The sequence below is a fragment of the Macaca mulatta genome, chromosome 1 (assembly GCF_049350105.2).
Source record: "Macaca mulatta isolate MMU2019108-1 chromosome 1, T2T-MMU8v2.0, whole genome shotgun sequence".
In the NCBI taxonomy this organism is placed as follows: Eukaryota; Metazoa; Chordata; class Mammalia; order Primates; family Cercopithecidae; genus Macaca; species Macaca mulatta.
The window spans coordinates 205,518,913-205,537,732 of record NC_133406.1 but is presented as its reverse complement, the minus strand read 5'-3'; the positions used below and the strand labels follow the sequence as shown (position 1 = coordinate 205,537,732).

Sequence of the window (18,820 nt, the reverse complement as noted above, 5' to 3'; positions counted from 1 at the left end):
ATTTTTTTTTTATTATTATTTTTTGAGATGAAGTCTTGCTCCTGTCCCCCAAGCTAGAGTGCAATGGCATGATCTTAGCTCACTGCAACCTCCGCCTCCTGGGTTCAAGCGATTCACCTGCCTCAGTCTCCCAAGTAGCTGGGATTACAGGCACCTGCCACCACACCTGGCTAACTTTTTATTGTTTTGAGATGGAATCTCGATATCACCCAGGCTGGACTGCAGTGGCTCAATCTCGGCTCACTGCAACCTCCACCTCCTGGGTTCAAGCAATTATCCTGCCTCAGCCTCCTGAGTAGCTGGGACTACAGCATGTGTCACCACACCTGGCTAATTTTTGTATTTTTAGTAGAAATGGGGTTTCGCCATGTTGGCCAGGCTGATCTTGTATTCCTGACCTCAAGTGATCCACCTGCCTCTTCCCAAAGTGCTGGGATTATTAGGCATGAGCCACTGCACCTGACCATAGTACTTAATTTTAAGACAGTTTATTCACTTAATAATATGTATAGAGTACCTACTGTGTCCCACACAAATGAAATATGATGGTATATACAAACATATAGACAGACATATCACATGCTAGGTGCTTGAGAAATGGGAGTTCATTCATTGAGAAATTTCAGACTTTTAGGCCCAATCTCTCGTAATTTGGTAATTGAGCTGGTCTAGAACCCTAGTCGCCTGAACTAGTCTATTTTAGTGTTCTACTTGAAGTACTAGAATCAAAATGAGTTTTCGTAGTTAAGAGTGGATGATAAGACTGGGTGTGGTGGTTTACACCTATAATCCCAGCTCTTTGGAAGACCAAGAAGGATGAATCACTTGAGCTTAGTAGTTCGAGACCATCCTGGGCAACATGGCGAAACCCTGTTTCTACCAAAAATACAAAAATTAGCTGGGCATGGTGGCACATGCCTGTAGTCCCAGCAACTCAGGAGGCTGAGGTGGGAGGTTTGCTTGAGCCTGGGGGGTGGAGGTTGCAGTGAGCTGAGATCACACCAGTGCACTCCAGCCTGGGTGACAGAGTGAGACTCTGTCTCAGAAAACAAAACAAAGAAAGTGGATGATAAAAGGAAATTTTTTGCTTTTGGAAGATTCATGCAAAACAATAATACCAAATAATTGACATAGCAAGTTAAAAGATTAGAGCAGACAGCCTTGTTTGAAAGAGGAAAAGTGGTGTGAGTGACAGAAAATGGAAGACATATTAGAATGGTATGTGAATCTGGGGAGAAATGGTTGATGGGTTTGAGAGAGGTTCTATAGTACAGATGACTTCCTGACTAAATATGGATGCCAACCTCATTGAATCTGAGAAATGAAATAAGATGACTTAATTGTTGACATTTTATAATATTAATTTTATAATTTTGGTTATACATGGTACAAGTTTGGGGATCTTTATGAAAATGAGTTATTTAAATAAACTTTCTTCTTTGAATGCATTTTTGTAAATTTAGCTTATTTCTTTGATATAGACAGAAATGTTTTTCTTAAATTTTAAGAATAGCTTTATTTTTGCATTATGTATTCAACAAACACATATTTGTCCTTTAAATTGTGCTGGGCATTGCCTTAGATTTGTTCCTTAGACTTGTAAGGAAAGGATAAAATTGTTTTAGGTAATTGAGCAATAAAGAATTGAGAATAATTTGGTCTAGGCCAGGTGCGGTGGCTCACGCCTGTAATCCCAGCACTTTGGGAGGCCGAGGCGGGTGGATCACGAGGTCAGAAGATCGAGACCATCCTGGCTAACACGGTGAAACCCCATCTCTACTAAAAATACAAAAAATTAGCCAGGCATGGTGGCGGGTGCCTGTAGTCCTAGCTACTCAGAAGGCTGAGGCAGGAGAATGGCATGAACCTGGGAGGCTGAGTTTGCAGTGAGTGGAGATCGCGCCACTGCACTCCAGCCTGGGCGACAGAGCAAGACTCTGTCTCAAAAAAAAAAAAAAAAGAACAATTTGGTCTAATATTTGGCTTTGTACTGATCATTTATGTGTGTGTAATGATTATATATTCAGAAAGGGGAGATTATACGTAAGAAACTGTAGGTTATCCTGTTTCATCTATCTCTTTAAAAGCCTTGTAATTGTTTTGTTAGTAAATTTTTAGGGATGGGTTGGGGAAGGCAGTTGTCTGCCATTATAATTACACTTTATATTTGAGATTTAAAAATACTTTACAGTGATTGCTTGAGCCCAGGAGCTTGAGGCTACAGTGAGCTATGATCGCACCACTGTAGTCCAAATCCAGCCTGGCCGACAGAGACTCTGTCTTTAAAAAAAAAAACACAAAAAAACTCTAGAATATTCTGATTTATTTATTTTTCAAATAATTCTATAAGAGAACTATATTTAAGGGACATCTTCTTAAAGAAACAAGTATTTTGTGGGTTTTTTTTTTCTTTTTTTTTTGAGACGGTTTCACTCTTGTTGCCCAGGCTCTAGAGTGCAATGGCGTGATCTTGGCTCACTGCAACCCCTACCTCCCAGGTTCAAGCGATTCTCCTGCCTCAGGCCTCCCGAGTAGCTGAGATTAAGGTGCCCACCATCACGCCCAGCTAATGTTTGTATTTTTTTTTTTTTAGTAGAGACGGTGTTTCACCATGTTGGCCAGGCTGGTCTCGAATTCCTGACTTCAAGTGATCTGCCTGCTTCAGCTTCCCAAAGTGTTGGGATTACAGGCGTGAGCCACCGCATCCGACCATTTTGTGGTTATCTTTGAATGTCTTACTTTTATTATTATTATTATTATTTTTATTTTTATTTTTTTTGAGACGGAGTCTCGCTTTGTCGCCCAGGCTGGAGTGCAGTGGCCGGATCTCAGCTCACTGCAAGCTCTGCCTCCCGGGTTTACGCCATTCTCCTGCCTCAGCCTCCCCAGTAGCTGGGATTACAGTCGCCCGCCACCTCGCTGGGCTAGTTTTTTGTATTTTTTAGTAGAGACGGGGTTTCACCGGGTTAGCGAGGATGGTCTCGATCTGCTGACCTTGTGATCCGCCCGTCTTGGCCTCCCAAAGTTCTGGGATTACAGGCTTGAGCCACCGCGCCCGGCTGAATGTCTTACTTTTATTATAAAGGCAACATTGTTGTAAATGATTTCAAAGATTTAAAAAGGTATAAGCTTACAAGTGTAGGTAGTGTGCTATGTGAGGGGCAAGTTTTTCACTAACATCACAAGGGGCTCTGATCCAGTGAGTGGAGTTTGATAGTATTTGATACAAGTGAAAATAAATAAATAAAAATAAAAAGGTATACAGAAAAGATAAAAATCTCTTGTAATTTTACTACTCACTGCATTTACAATTATACATAAATTTATCTTGCATACATATGTATTTCATTTTTTAAATGAATGTATGCTAAAATTCCTTTTTTTTCTTTTTTTGTGTTGTTTGTCTCTGTTTAAAGATTGTTGTTGGCCGGGCGCGGTGGCTCAAGCCTGTAATCCCAGCACTTTGGGAGGCCGAGACGGGCAGATCACAAGGTCAGGAGATCGAGACCATTCTGGCTAACACGGTGAAACCCCGTCTCTACTAAAAAATACAAAAAACTAGCTGGGCGTGGTGGCAGACGCCTGTAGTCCCAGCTATGCGGGAGGCTGAGGCAGGAGAATGGCGTGAACCCGGGAGGCGGAGCTTGCAGTGAGCTGAGATCTGGACACTGCACTCCAGCCTGGGCAACAGAGCAAGACTCCATCTCAAAAAAAAAAAAAAAAGATTGTTGTTTGTTGTTGTTTAGGTTTTAGCAGTTTGATTATGAGTGTCTTGGTGTATATATCTTTGGATTTTCCTGTTTGACGTTTGCTTAGCTTCTTTAATCTGCAGATATCTATCTGTCTTTCGTCAAATTTGGGAAGTTTTCAGCCGTTATTTCTTCAGATATTTTTTCTGCTCTGCAGTCTTTCTCTTCTGCTTCTGGAACTCTGATGCCATAAATATTATACCTTTTTATACCTTTATTGTGATAAAATATACATAGCATAAAATCTTCCATGTAACCATTTTTAGATGTATAATTTAGTGGCATTAAGTATATTCACATTGTTGTACTACTATTAACACCATCCATCTCCAGTACCCTCTACCTTATTCTTTTTAAAGTCTGTGTAGAATTTCATGTATAATCTATCTTAATAAATTAACCATTTCCCTGCAGTGGGATTTTAAAGTACTTTTTTAATTGTTTAAATTATATGGCAGCAAATGTCTATCTTAAATATTTTTTCTTTCTTTTCTTTTTCTTCCCTTCTTTCTCTTCTTTCTCTTCTTTCCCTTCTTCCCTTCTTTCTTTCCCCTCCCTCCCTTCCTTCCTTTTTTGAGACAGAGTCTCACTCTGTTGCCCAGGCTGGAGTGCAGTGGCGCAATCTTGGCTGACTGCAACCTCCGCCTCCCGGGTTCAAGTGATTCTTGTGCCTCAGCTTTCCGAGTAGCTGGGATTACAGGTGTGTGCCACCATACCTGGCTAATTATATTTTATTATTACTGTTTTTTGGAGATGGAGTCTTGCTCTGTCACCCAGGCTGGAGTGCAGTGGCACGATCTTAGCTCACTGTAACCTCTGCCTCCTGAGTTCAAGCAATTCTCCTGTCTCAGCCTCCAGAGTAGCTGGGACTGCAGGCGCGTGCCACCACAGCTGGCTAATTTTTGTGTTTTTAGTAGAGACAGGGTATCACCATGTTGCCCATACTGGTCTGGAACTCCTGACCTCAAGTGATCCACCCGCCTCAGCCTCCCAGAGTGCTGGGATTGCAGATGTGAGCCACCATACCTGGCCCCGGCTAACATGTTTGTTGTTGTTAGATACAGGGTTTCACCATGTTGGCCAGGCAGGTCTCAAACTCCTGACCTCAAGAGATCTGTCTGCTTCGGCCTCCCAAAATGTTGGGATTATAGGCGTGAGCCACTGCGCCCAGCCTGTCTTAAGTATTTTAAAGGTAAACTTTTGTCTGTCACTTTTTCTTTTTTCTTTCTTTCTTTTTTTTTTTTTTTTGTAGTGAGACTACAGAGTCTCACGCTGTAGCCCAAGCTGGAGTGTAGTAGCACAATCTCAGCTCACTGCAGCCTCCATCTCCTGGGCTCAAATGATTCTCATGCCTCAGCCTCCCAAAGTGCTGGGATTACAGGTGCGAGCCACTGCACCTGGCCCCAGTTTACTTTTAAGGGTAAATGTAGTATTCTACACTTGCAGATTGAAAAAGAGACATTATCCAATTATTCAAAAATGATTTTTTTTTTTTTTTGGCCTGAGTAATTTGATTTCTGTCCTTAACTTTTGTGAAAAGAAATCATTAAAAAAATAATTTTGGCTGGGCGCACTGGCTCACGTCTGTAATCCCAGCCCTTTGGGAGGCTGAGACGGGCGGATCACCTCAGGTCAGGAGTTTGAGACCAGCCTGGCCAACATGGTGAAACCCTGTCTCTATTAAAAATACAAAAATTAGCTGGGTGTGGTGATGTGCATCTGTAATCCCAGCTGCTTGGGAGGCTGAGGCAGGAGAATTGCTTTAACCCAGAAGGCGGGGATTGCAGTGAGCCGAGATCGCGCCATTGCACTCCATGGGTGACAAGAGCAAGACTCCATCTCAAAAAAAAAAAAAAAAAAGGTAATTTTAAGGTGATGACTTTTTTTTTTTTGCGATTTTCTCAGTAATGGGCTCTATTCTTTATATTCAGTGATAAATTTTGACTTTTATGTTTATCAGGTTATTATAACTACTCAAACAAGTTTTTCATTAAAATATATAATGTAAATTTAACACTCAAATGATGTGTTTTGCAAAACTTCAATAGAATATTTTTAGTGGCTGGCTTGTTAAGTTTTTTTCTGAACTTGAAAGTAATTCAGTTGCTTTATTTTATACAATTATGAGTTGTAAAATGCAACTTACCTCCATTGATTCTACTTAGAACTTTGGTTTTTATTTTATATAACATTAAAAAAAGTTCTAAAAAGAAAAGTACTACCAGCACATAAAATGTGTATTACAGACAGTAAGTACACCTACAGCAAGTTGACAGGTAGCCAGTCTTTTTTTGATGGAGAAACCAAGCCTGTTTTTAGTTTATGTCCGTGTAATTTCTGGGAACTAATCATTTTGTTTAAGTAACTTTACATAAATTTTGAAAGAATAAAAATGCTAAGAAAAGATGTATTTGCTTCTATTTTAAAGGAAGAATTGTTAATATCTTAAAAAGTCAGGCTCACCCCTGTAACCCTAGCACTTTGGGAGGCTGAGTTGGGAGGATCGCTTTAGCCCGGGGGTTTGGGACCAGAATTGGCAACAGTGAGACCCTATCTCTACAAAAAACAAAGAAAAAAAATTCACTGGATGTACCTGTAGTCCCAGCTACTCAGGAGGCTGAGACGGAAGGATTGCTGGCGCCCAGGAGATCAAGGCTGCAGTGGGCAAAGATCATGCCGCTGCACTCTGGCCTGGGTGACAGAGTGAGTCCCTGTCTGAAAAAAAAATTATTATTTTTAAAAAGTCATTTAAGGCCGGGCGCAGTGGCTCAAGCCTGTAATCCCAGAACTTTGGGAGGCCGAGACGGGTGGATCACGAGGTCAGGAGATCGAGACCATCCTGGCTAACACGGTGAAACCCCGTCTCTACTAAAAAATACAAAAAACTAGCCGGGCGAGGTGGCGGGCGCCTGTAGTCCCAGCTACTGGGGAGGCTGAGGCAGGAGAATGGCGTAAACTCGGGAGGCGGAGCTTGCAGTGAGCTGAGATCCGGCCACTGCACTGCAGCCTGGGCGACAGAGCGAGACTCGGTCTCAAAAAAAAAAAAAAAAAAAGTCATTTAATTAAAAAGAAACACTTTATGGAGAGAGAATTAGACCTACTTTTTATAGTTTTCTTAACAAGTGTTCAGTGTCCATTATATAATATTAATTTGAGTTTTTAGTTTATGCCTAGCTTGAGAATGAATTGTGAGCATTAAATTTGAACGTTTGGAGAGATTATGTAGCCCAACTTTATTATATATTCATTATATGGGTTGAAGAAATTGAGCCCCGGAGGAGTTAAGTTTCTCCCTTAAGCTTTGCTTGTTAGTAGCAGAACAGTGACTAGAATATTATAGTATTGAAATTAGTGGTCTTTCTCAAGACCTATTATATATTTGGTAGCAAATGTGTAATAGTAAGTTAGTCCTTTTATTTTGGATATGCTTGGATTTCAGTTGGCAAGGTTTAAATGCCAGTTTTCTAACAACGCAGTTCATATTTCATTTACCGTGGTATATTAACTGTGAGCAATTGCATAAACTATAAACTTAAGTGCTAGCTCTTGAGTTAACAAATCACTCTGTAATTAACAGATGTCTGTCACAAACAGTGACTAATCACATCACTCCGTCTATTATTTAGTTCATACACAGACAACAAAGTGTGTAGTTGTGTTGCATCCTTGTCTTTCAATTATAAACTTGTGTGACATTTTATAAAAATGGATACTGAAAAGGAGAGAATTTGCAAAAAAAGATGACAGTTCAGAAAAGGAATCAAAAGTGATAACACAGGAACTGAAAAATTAGATGTCATTAGAAGGTTCAAAAACGGTGACAGGTAAGTGAATATAGGACAAGAGCTAGGCCTGCATGTAGTTACAGTATGAACTGTATTGAAAAAATTCAATCGGTGGCTCATGCCTGTAATCCCAGCACTTTGGGAGGCTGAGGTGGGTGGATCACCTGAGGTCAGGAGTTTGAGACCAGCCTGGCCAACATGGTGAAACCCTGTCTGTACTGAAAATACAAAAATTAGCTGTGTGTGATGGCAGGCGCCTGTAATCCCAGCTACTTGGGAGGCTGAGGCAGGAGAATCGCTTGAACCCAGGAGGTGGAGGTTGCAGTGAGCCGAGATCGGGCTATTGCACTCCAGCCTGGGGGACAAGAGCGAGACTTCATCTCAAAAAAAAAAAAAAAAAAAATTGCTTTAGCCAGGCATAGTGGCTCATGCCTGTAATCCCAGCACTTTGGGAGGCCGAGGCGGGTGGATCGCCTGAGGTCAGGAGTTCAAGACCAGCGTGGCCAACATGGTGAAACCCCCGTCTCTGCTAAAAACACAAAAAATTAGCCAGGTGTGATGGTGTCACCTGTAATCCTAACTACTTGGGAGGCTGAGCCAGGAGAATCACTTTAACCCAGGAGGTGGAGGCTGCAGTGAGCTGAGATTGTGCCATTGCATTCCAGCCTAGGCAACAAGAACGAAACTGTCTCAAATAAATAAATAAATAAATTGTTTTATCATGTAATTTAAATAAATTGTATTAAGAACAGACCCGCCGGGCGCGGTGGCTCACGCCTGTAATCCCAGCACTTTGGGAGTCCGAGGCGGGCGGATCACAAGGTCAGGAGATCGAGACCACGGTGAAACCCCGTTTCTACTAAAAATACAAAAAATTAGCCGGGCGCGGTGGCGGGCGCCTGTAGTCCCAGCTACTCAGTAGGCTGAGGCAGGAGAATGGCGTGAACCCGGGAGGCGGAGCTTGCAGTGAGCCGAGATCGCGCCACTGCACTCCAGCCTGGGCGACAGAGCGAGACTCTATCTCAAAAAAAAAAAAAAAAAAAAAAGAACAGACCCTAGTCCGTTTGGCTAGCATTCAGGCTGAAGCATTGAAGTTAGTTGTTGCACTGAAAGAAAACTAATTACAAGCCAACTGAAGGACTTCTTATTGCCAGTAAAGGCTGGTTTGATCATTTTAGAATGATCATGAATTATTGATAAGTTCTCTGGTGAAGATGCTAGAACAGATATAGGGATGCTGCTGTGAAATTTGTGCCTAGATTCCAGAGATTACTTAAGGCAGGTAATTATGATCAGCTATTTAACATGTTGATGGGATAGGTCTTTTTTGGAATGCAGCCCATCATTAACATATGCGATGAAAGACATAGGATCTCCAAGTGACCATAAAGGGGAATGTGTAGATATGTCACCTGAAGAATTTAGTGAAGGCAAATTTACAAACATAAATGAGTAAAATGTTGTAACAAAAAAGACAAATGTCATAGTAGAAGTGATACTGGTAGAAATTTCACAGTGACACAACTCGTTGAGATACAAGATTGAAAGAGCAAAGGGTATAATTTTGGAAGCCAATTCAAACTTAGAAGGGATTATGGCAATTTTTTTTTTTTTTTTTTTTTTGAGACGGAGTCTCACTCTATTGCCCAGGCTGGAGTGCAGTCACGCAACCTTGGCGCACTGCAACCTCTGCCTCCCGGGTTCAAGTGATTCTCCTGCCTCAGCCTCCCGAGTAGCTGTGACTACAGGCATGTGCCACCATGCCCGGCTAAGTTTTGTATTTTTAGTAGAGACAGGGTTTCACCATGTTGGCCAGGCTAGTCTTGAACTCCTGACCTCAGGTGATCCACCCACCTTGGCCTCCCAAAATGGTGGAATTATAGGTGTGAGCCACTGTGCCCGACTGACAATTTGTTAAGGCATGGAAAAGTTCTTATTCTGTATCACAAGTTACATGAGGAAAAGACAAAGGCAGGCACTGTCCACTCCTAGTAGGGTTTTTTTTTTTGTTTTTAATTTGAGGGGAAGTCTCTCTCTGTCACCCAGGCTGGAGTGCAGTGGCATAATCTCGGCTCACTGCAGCCTCCGTCTCCCAGGTTCAAGTGATTCTTCTACCTCAGCCTCCCAAGTAGCTGGGATTACAGGCACGCGCCACTTGTCTAATTTTTGTATTTTTAGTAGAGATGGGTTTGTACCATGTTGGCCTGGCCGGTCTTGAACTCCTGACCTCAAGTCATCCGCCTGCCTTGGCATACCAAAGTGCTGGGATTGCAGGTGTGTACCACCGTGCCCAGCCATACTCCTGGTAGATTTTTTACAAATAAATAAAACGCTTTGATTTTCACATTTTAAATTATAACATAGTAAGCAAATATTAGTTATACAATACATTTCATTTCCCTACACGTTTAAACTGACAGAGTTTTTTTTTTTTTTTTTTTGAGACGGAGTTTTCTCTTGTTGCCCAGGCTAGAGTACAGTGGCATGATTTTGGCTCACCACAACCTCCGCCTCCTGGGTTCAAGTAAGTGATTCTCCTGCCTCCTGAGTAGCTGGGATTATAGACATGCGTCACCATGGCCAGCTAATTTTGTATTTTTAGTAGAGACAGGGTTTCTCCATGTTGGTCAGGCTGGTCTCGAACTCTGGACCTCAGGTGATCAGCCCGCCTCAGCCTCCCAAAGTGCTGGAATTACAGGCATGAGCCACCGTGCCTGGCCAAACTGGCAGAGTTTTTAACGTTTCAAGTGTTTTGACAATAAAAGTTGATGGAGCAATTTTAATTTTTCACTTTGATCTTTAAGATTGCTTTGCATGGTTTCAGCTTGCATAGTCGTTTTTATATTTCTGCATGGTAGCTGCCTGTATAAAAAATATAATATCGCTGGGTGTGGTGGCTCATGCTTGCCTTCCCAGCGCTTTGGGAGGCTGAGGTGGGAAGATCCCCTGAGGCCAGGAGTTCCAGACCAGCTTGGGCAGTATAGCAATACCCAGTCTCTACAGAAAATTTTTAAAAATTAGCTGGGCGTGGTTGTGCACACCTAGTTCCAGTTACTCAGGAGTTGAGGTGGGAGGATCCCTTGAGCTCAGGAGTTTGAGACTGCAGTGAGCTGTGATCACGTTACTGCATTCCAGCCTGGGCAACAAAGCAAGACCCGTCTCAAAAATGTTTCCGTAACAAATTTCTCACATTGAGAAACTTGAGAAAAATGATTGTAAAAGTCATCAGGATTAATTCATTTGAAAAACTAAGGGACGTCTAAATCAGAGTAGCAACAGGGAAAGACTAACTTTACTCATTGTGGGGGTTGAAGGAATAGGAATAGGATTGGACATTTGATTTGGAGTGGTCTGTTGAAACTATGCAAATGATTTGAAACTTCAGTGGACTCCTTGGGAGTTTTGGAAAATTTAAAGTACACTATGGTTAAGATTTTTTAAGTAAACAAGTTTCAAACTACTTGTTAACTAATATAAGTGATTCTATTATTCAGCAAAGATTGAGTTTTTGTTATATTTTAGGCAGTGTTATAGGTGCTAGACTACTACAATACAGAACAAATAAAAATCTCTTTAGGCTGGTGTGATACTGTGTATATGGTCTCTGCCCCAGGTTCCTGGCACACAGCTCCTAAAACTGTTGGAATCTCTGGAGTGATAAATATGTCTTGTGTACTACTGGACTTGGGCTTAGGGCCAGGCACTTACATAGCTTCAGCATGGGGCTGGTCACCAAAAAGACCAAGACATGACTAGAGGGCTAAACATCGAGTTGAGCAGCAGTGCCAATGATTTACTCAATCATGGCTACATAATGAAGCCTCCATAAAAATCCCAAAGGCAGGCCGGGCGGTGGCTCAAGCCTGTAATCCCAGCACTTTGGGAGGCCGAGGCGGGCAGATCACGAGGTCAGGAGATCAAGACCATCCTGGCTAACGCGGTGAAACCCCGTCTCTACTAAAAAATACAAAAAAAAAAAAAAACGAGCCGGGCGAGGTGGCGGGCGCCTGTAGTCCCAGCCACTCAGGAGGCTGAGGCAGGAGAATGGCGTAAATCCGGGAGGCGGAGCTTGCAGTGAGCTGAGATCTGGCCACTGCACTCCAGCCTGGGCGACAGAGCGAGACTCCGTCTCAAAAAAAAAAAAAAAAAAATCCCAAAGGCAAGGTTCAGATAACTTCTGGATTGCTGAACCACGTAGAGGAGCTGGGAAAGTGACATGCCCAGAGAAGACGTGGGAGCTCCATGACTCTCCTCAGCATATATCATCCTATGCATCTCTTTCATCAGGTTGTTCACCTGTATCCTTTATGATAAACCAGTAAATGTGTTCCCCTGAGTTCCATGAGCTGCTTTAGCAAATTAATTGAACCTGAGGTGGGGGTTGTGGGCACCACAAGTTATATAGCTGGCCAGTTACAAGGTCAAGTCACAACCTGGGGCTTGTGATTGGTATCTGAAGTGGGAGGCAGTCTTGTTGGACTGAGCCTTCAGCCTGTGGGATCTGACTCTTAATTCTAGATAGATAGTGTCAGAATTGAAGTGAATTATAGGACACACAGTTGGTGTCTACTAGATATTTGGTGTGTGACGAAAAAGTCCCACATATCTGGTCACTGAAATGTTCTGTGTTGTGAGACTGTTATAGGAGAAAAATAATCTTTTGTTTTTTTCTTCAGGGTGCAGTTTTGCCTGCTCTGGCTTTGAGAAGTGTAGGATTTCTTTTTTTTTCTTTTTTTTTTTTTTTGAGGCGGAGTCTCGCTCTGTCGCCCAGGCTGGAGTGCAGTGGCGCGATCTCGGCTCACTGCAAGCTCCGCCTCCCGGGTTCCCGCCATTCTCCTGCCTCAGCCTCCCGAGTAGCTGGGACTACAGGCGCCGCCACCACGCCCGGCTAATTTTTTGTATTTTTAGTAGAGATGGGGTTTCACTGTGTTAGCCAGGATGGTCTCGATCTCCTGACCTCATGATCCGCCCGTCTCGGCCTCCCAAAGTGCTGGGATTACAGGCTTGAGCCACCGCGCCCGGCAAGAAGTGTAGGATTTCTAATCCTTTATAGAATCTTAATTTCATTTAGGTTCTATTGAAAGAAACTAACTAGATTGTTTTTTGTTTTTAATTTTTAATATTATTCTAAAGCTCTTTATATAAAGTGTTCCTTTTTATTGATTTTGTGGTTAGTCTCCAAAGTTGAATTAAAACTCAAGGTTTGTATAACCGCTGTTATCTGTCAGCAGGTTGGTCTACAAAAAGAATGGGATATGTCCTCATACAGCTTTAGAAACCTGTATGGGTACTTGATTCCTTATAGCATTCCCAACTTAGGAGTAAAGTTATTATAGTTGTTACATAGTCGCATTGGTCATAGTAGCACTAGGAAAGAGCTGTGAATTCTACTTTGTTCGGAAAGTTGGGTGTGTGTGGGTTGTGTGTGAGATTATGGTACCAATAGAGGAGTTGCAGCTTTAGCTCCGTCTCAGAAGCTGAGTATATGTTTACTATTGAATTAAGACTGGAAAAGCTTAAGCACTGTGCACGATGGTCCAGATGCTTGAAACTGCCTGAAAGGTTAGGTGAATAGCTATAGGTCATTTATAATAGCTGGAGCATTTGCTTACAGCATGAGGATGTAATGGGAACATGAAGGCAGGAAAAGATAAAGCTATAGAGGAAGTTAGGACTAGATTTTGGAGAGTCTTATATATCCACAGAAGTTTGGACATTTTTCTTGGGAGACTTTCAGAGTTGTGTGTGTGTGTGTGTGTGTGTGTGTGTGTGTGTGTGTGTGTCCTTCCCCTTAACCTCTCAGTACCTCCATTTCTTCACCTATAAAATAGAGGTGTTAACAGTACCTACCTTATGCCTTATGAGATTTTGGGGAGATTAAATTGGATTAAGTCATGTAAAGTACTTGGAAAAAAAGAGTCATAAACTGGGCATGGTGGTGTGTTCCTGTAATCCCAGCTACTCATGAAGCTTCTTTGGGAGGAATTAAATACTTGTGCTTTTTTAACCTAGTGATCCCACTTCTAGGAATTGATCCTACAGATATACTCACATACCTAAGCCATAGTGTATGTATACAGATGACAACTGCAATATTATATTTGAAAAAAAAAAGGCAGGAGGTAACCTTAAATGTTCATCAGTATAATATGAGACTGTGCAGCCACCGTAAAGAATGAAGTAGATCTCTGTGTGAAGATAATTGTCCAAGATATACTATTGGGTTTTTTAAAAACAGGGACATTTCTATGTCTCTCTTCATTTTGTACCTTTACCAGTCTGAGAGAAAATGGTATCTCAATTTTGATTTTGGGTAAGATTGAATGTTTAGTGCTTATGTTCTTTGATCACTTTCTATTGGGATAGTACAGTTTAATTGAGTCCAAGATTGCTTTATTCATAGAATATTAACCATTGTTATACTACTACTACAACTTTTTCACTTAGATTACCTTTAAGCTTTTCCAAACAGTTTTTAAAAAATATAGTCAAACTTTGAAATCTTTTTCATGAAGACTTATTTTTCTGATTAAAATACTTTTCTATCTTCTAGGGCTTTTGTTTTTTTCAATTTATTTTTAACTTATTTGGGATTAATGTTGATGTGAAGTAGTGATTGTGATCCAGATTTTTTCACCTTAAGTGGTTGTCATATTCTAGTTCTCTTTTTTCCTTTAGGAGTCAGAATAGATCATTGGGTTTAGCAGTGTGGAGGTCCCTTATGACCTTGACAAGAAAAGTTTCAGTAGAAATAATACAGGCAAAAGCCTTACTGAAGTGGGTTCAAGAGACAGGTGTCATAGGCAGCATGTATAGACAACTTTTTTTTTTTTTTTGAGACAGAGTCTTGCCCTGTTGCCCAGGTTGGAGTGCAATGGCGCAATCTTGGCTCACTGTAACCTCTGCCTCCCGGGTTCAAGCAATTCTCCTGCCTCAGCCTCTCAAGTAGTTGGGATTACAGGTGTGTGCCACCACGCCTGGCTAATTTTTTTGTATCTTTAGTAGAGACAGAGGTTCACCATATTGGCCAGGCTGGTCTTGAACTCCTGACCTCAGGTGATCCACATGCCTTGGCCTCCCAAAGTGCTGGGATTACCGGCATGAGCCACCGCACCCGGCTAGACAACTCTTTTGAAGAGTTTTGCCGTCAAGGGGAAGAGAAAAATGAGCAGTAGCTCTAGGGGGATAGAGAATCATGAGAAATATTTTATAAAATGAGAAGGAATAATAGCATCGGACCTTGGGATAGTATTGTTAAAAAACAGTGTTATTAAACAATAGGATTCCTCTCAGTGTAAGTGGATGCTTTCATTCTTTGGCTTACAGAGTGACATTTTTCTTTCTTTTTTGTTTTTTGAGGCGGAGTCTTGCTCTGTCGCCCAGGCTGGAGTGCAGTGGCGCAATCTTGGCCCACTGCAAACTCTGCCTCCTGGGTTCACGTCATTCTGGCTCAGCCTCCTGAGTAGCTGGGACTACAGGCGCCCACCACCACGCCTGGCTAATTTTTGTGTATTTTTAGTAGAGATGGGGTTTCACCATGTTAGCCAGGATGGTCTTGATCTCCTGACCTGGTGATCCACCCATCTCTGCGTTCCAAAGTGCTGAGCCACTGCGCCCAGCCCAGAGTGAAATTTTTCATTTCCCATTTCCCTTTCATTCTAGAGCATAGCTCATTGACTGGAATGGTAGGTGGAGTGGCCTTCACTATTTGCTTTCCTTTCCTTTCCAATGTTTACATAGTTGAATTTCAAGTTAAATGTGTTTATAAATTACCTGCACTATCATTTAAAAAAATTGCTCCTTTTGTTTTCTTTTGGAATTCTGATGTATTTTACCAGGATGCATCTTTTTTTTTCGTTATTTCTTTGCTATTTAGTGGGCCTGTTCAATCTCAGATATGGTATTTATATCCTTAGTTCAGGGAAATTTTCTTCTGTTATTCCCCTTCACCATTATTTTCTTCTTTGGGGGTACCTTTGACATTGCTGTTAGACTTAGTGCTTCAATCCTCAATGAGTCACATAAATTATCTTTTCCAACTTTTTGTCTAGAGACGAGATTTCACCATGTTGGCCAGGATGGTCTCCATCTCCTGACCTTGTGATCCGCCCACCTCAGCCTTTCAAAGTGCTGGGATCACAGGCGTGAGCCACTGGGCCCAGCGAAGAAGTTGCTTTTTTATAAGTTTCTTGTTTCCTTCTGGAGTGGTGGTTCTGTTTGTTTACCTTGAACTTTCTCTTTCACATAGTTTTCTTTTAGAAACCTGGGATCTTTTATTTTCTGCTCATATTTATGAATATCAGATACTACTGATTACTATAGCCAGCTGTTGTGTTTCCTCTACAGTTATATAGGTAGCTAGGTAGTTCTTTTTTCCTTAAAAGTCTCTCCTTTGAATGGGGTGGCTGATTCTGGCTTCTTACAGTAGGCAAGGTTTATCAAGAAGCAGCATTTCTTGTGTTCTTGCCTCATTGGTAAGTAACAGGCAGGGAAGCAGGAACCTCCAAAGTAAGGAGGCCTTCAAATACTCAAAGTGAAGTGTGCCATTTTCTTTAGTTCTTTGGTGGAGTTACCGGTGCTTTGCTTTCTTTTCCCTGTGTGTTTTAAGATCTGAAATTACCTCCGACATGGCTCTACTTCTGTCTTAGGCACTAACATACTTAGTAGGAACCATCCCTGTAACAGGCATCACTTTAAATTTAAGAGCAGCATGTTTCTGGCTTTAGCTTAAGAGCAAAATTTGTTACTTTTTCTGTTCAGTTTTGACGGAAAGTTTTACATAGTTCTCAGTGTTAGTAAGTTCTTATGAAGTGTTAGCTGTGTTTATTGTTATTAAAAGTATATATGATCATCTCTTTTTTGTGACATGAATGATTAAAAAAAAAGTTGTTTATAGTGAGAGGATGTGATTTATCTCTTAGTTTTTGGTTTGGGGCTTTGGTCTAAGAACTACTTTGGTTCATCCTAAATTTTATTTTACTCTATTTGGCAATGTTTTTGTTTATATTGTGCACTTATGTAATTTGGGTTGAAAATTACAGCTCCTTGGGGAATAGGAAGGGATACCAAAAGAACGTATGATAGAAGATATCATGGTAATATTACTTTTCTCTTTCCTTTTTTGCTTTTCCAGTTTGAACAGAAAAGTGGTGCAGTTTTTGATGAAATTGTAGAGAACTGTAAGTACCATTTGAGAAAAGCAAACATGTCTTTAGATAGAAAATGAATGTTAATCTAGATATGGTATTTAACTATTACAGTTTTTAGTTAGGGCTGATTTATGTGATGTTTCAAACTGATTTAGTCTAGATCTCATCGCATACTGTTGTTTTAGCAGGTTAATATGAATTGTAAGAATCTTACTGTTTTTTTCAATAAATAGTTTATTCTCATAATTATGATGTTAAAATATAGCCATACTTTGTGTCTATATGGAAGATTATACTTATCACTATTAAAGATTTCTACTTGGTTTAAGGTATTTTATTTTCTTTTAAAATTCTTTTTGTGTTATTGTAGTTTTAGAAATAATTTGTTTTTTATGATTATAAAAGTAATACATTCAATTTTACAATACAGAAATGAATAAAATAGAAAGTAAAAGCCTTTGTCATTACCATTCTCCAAAGATAACCAGTTTTAAAAGTTTAACATATATATCTTTCCAGACTTTTTTCTATGAGTGTATATATCTATACATGGTGTATGGAGATTTATATATGTGTGTAGGAATCATGAATACTGTTCTTGCTTTTTTTTCAACTGCATAGACATCTTTCTGTGTCAGTGGATGTAGACCTGTTGCACCCTTTTTAATGGCTACTCAGTATTTTATCGTATGGCTGTATAATAAGTCCTCACTAAATGTTGTTGATAGGTTCTTGGAAATTGTGACTTTAGGTGAAATGACATATAATGAAACCAATTTTACTATAAGCTTAAATTGATATAAATAAGAGTTAAGTTTCTGTGGCATATTTTTAGTCACAAAAACACCATCAAACTTCTAAATAAAGATTTAAAACACTTCTAATATTAAACATTGAAATAAATATGAGCTATATATACATACAAGAAAGATTAATAAAAATGAATAAGATAATTATTTACCCAGTTGTTGGTGAATTAGTGAATGATGGTGCTTGTAGTGGTGGTTGGTTAACTTAAGGAATAAGTGTTTGCAAAGCAAACATTGTAAAGAGCACCTCCTACCACCATGTAGTTCAGAAACAAACAATAAACACGATGGGCTTACTGAGTAAATCATTTATTGTACATTTCTGTGTTGATTATATGTTTTATGACTTTTTGTTATTATAATAATTTGTATTCATTCGTTCATTTTCCAATCCCCTTATTCCAATTCAGAGTCATGGGTGGCCGAAGCCTATCCTGGCAGCCTCAGGGCACAAGGCAGGAGCCAGTCCTGGACAGGATGCCATCCCATCACAGCGTGCATTCACACACACACACCCATGCTCACTCAGACTGGGACAATTTAGACACATTAATTAACGTAATGTGTACATCTTTGGGATGTGGGGGGAATCTAGAACATCTGGAGAAGACTCATGCAGGCATGGAGAGAATATACAAAACTCCACATAAACAATAGCCCTGGCTTGGAGTCATTTTTTTTCTCTCTTTTTTTGAGATGGAGCCTTGCTTTGTCACCCAGGCTTGAGTGAAGTAGCATGATCTAGGCTCACTGCAACCTCTGCCTCACAGGTTCAAGCGATTCTCCTGTGTCAGCCTCCTAAGTCGCTGGGACTGTAGGCACATGCCATCACACCTAGCTAACTTTTTGTAGTTTCGGTAGAGATGGGGTTTTACCATGTTGGCCAGGCTGTTCTTGAACTCCTGACCTCAAGTAATCCACTTGCCTCGACCTGGCAAAGTCCTGGGATTACAGGTGTCAGCCACAGCGCCCAGCCTTTGTTTCTCTCTTCAGTGCTACAGCAAAATGACATTGAATGAAATGTTACTAGAGGACCTGCTGTACTGTAATTTAACTAGCCTCTTTTATACATGTGTAATGTATTTTCAATTTTGCATTATTATTAAGAACATTGAATATGTATTCCCATACATATCTTTGTATACTTGTTGAAGCATTCTGTAGAATAAATTCCAAGAATAGAATTGATTAATTATCAAAGGATATTTTTGTGCTTTTTTGTGAAAGATAAATTTTGTCAACTAGAGTTCTTAAGGGAATGTACTTTTAAAAAAAAAAAATTTACATCTACCAGTAGGATCTGTGAGTACTTTCTTTCTCTTTGTAAT

General features: G+C 40.6%; 1 protein-coding gene across 13 annotated transcripts in view; it reads left to right on the top strand.

Annotated features, from left to right (window-relative positions):
- Positions 1–18,820, top strand: part of ZMYM4 (zinc finger MYM-type containing 4) — a 161,057-nt gene that overhangs the window by 43,238 nt on the left and 98,999 nt on the right. For all 13 annotated transcript variants that reach the window (XM_028844726.2, XM_028844727.2, XM_015135095.3 and 10 more), the window contains 1 exon segment: positions 16,668–16,713. Coding sequence is in view for 2 of the 13 variants with exons in the window: in XM_015135088.3 (XP_014990574.3) it covers positions 16,668–16,713 (46 nt within the window). In the remaining 11 variants the exon portion in view is untranslated.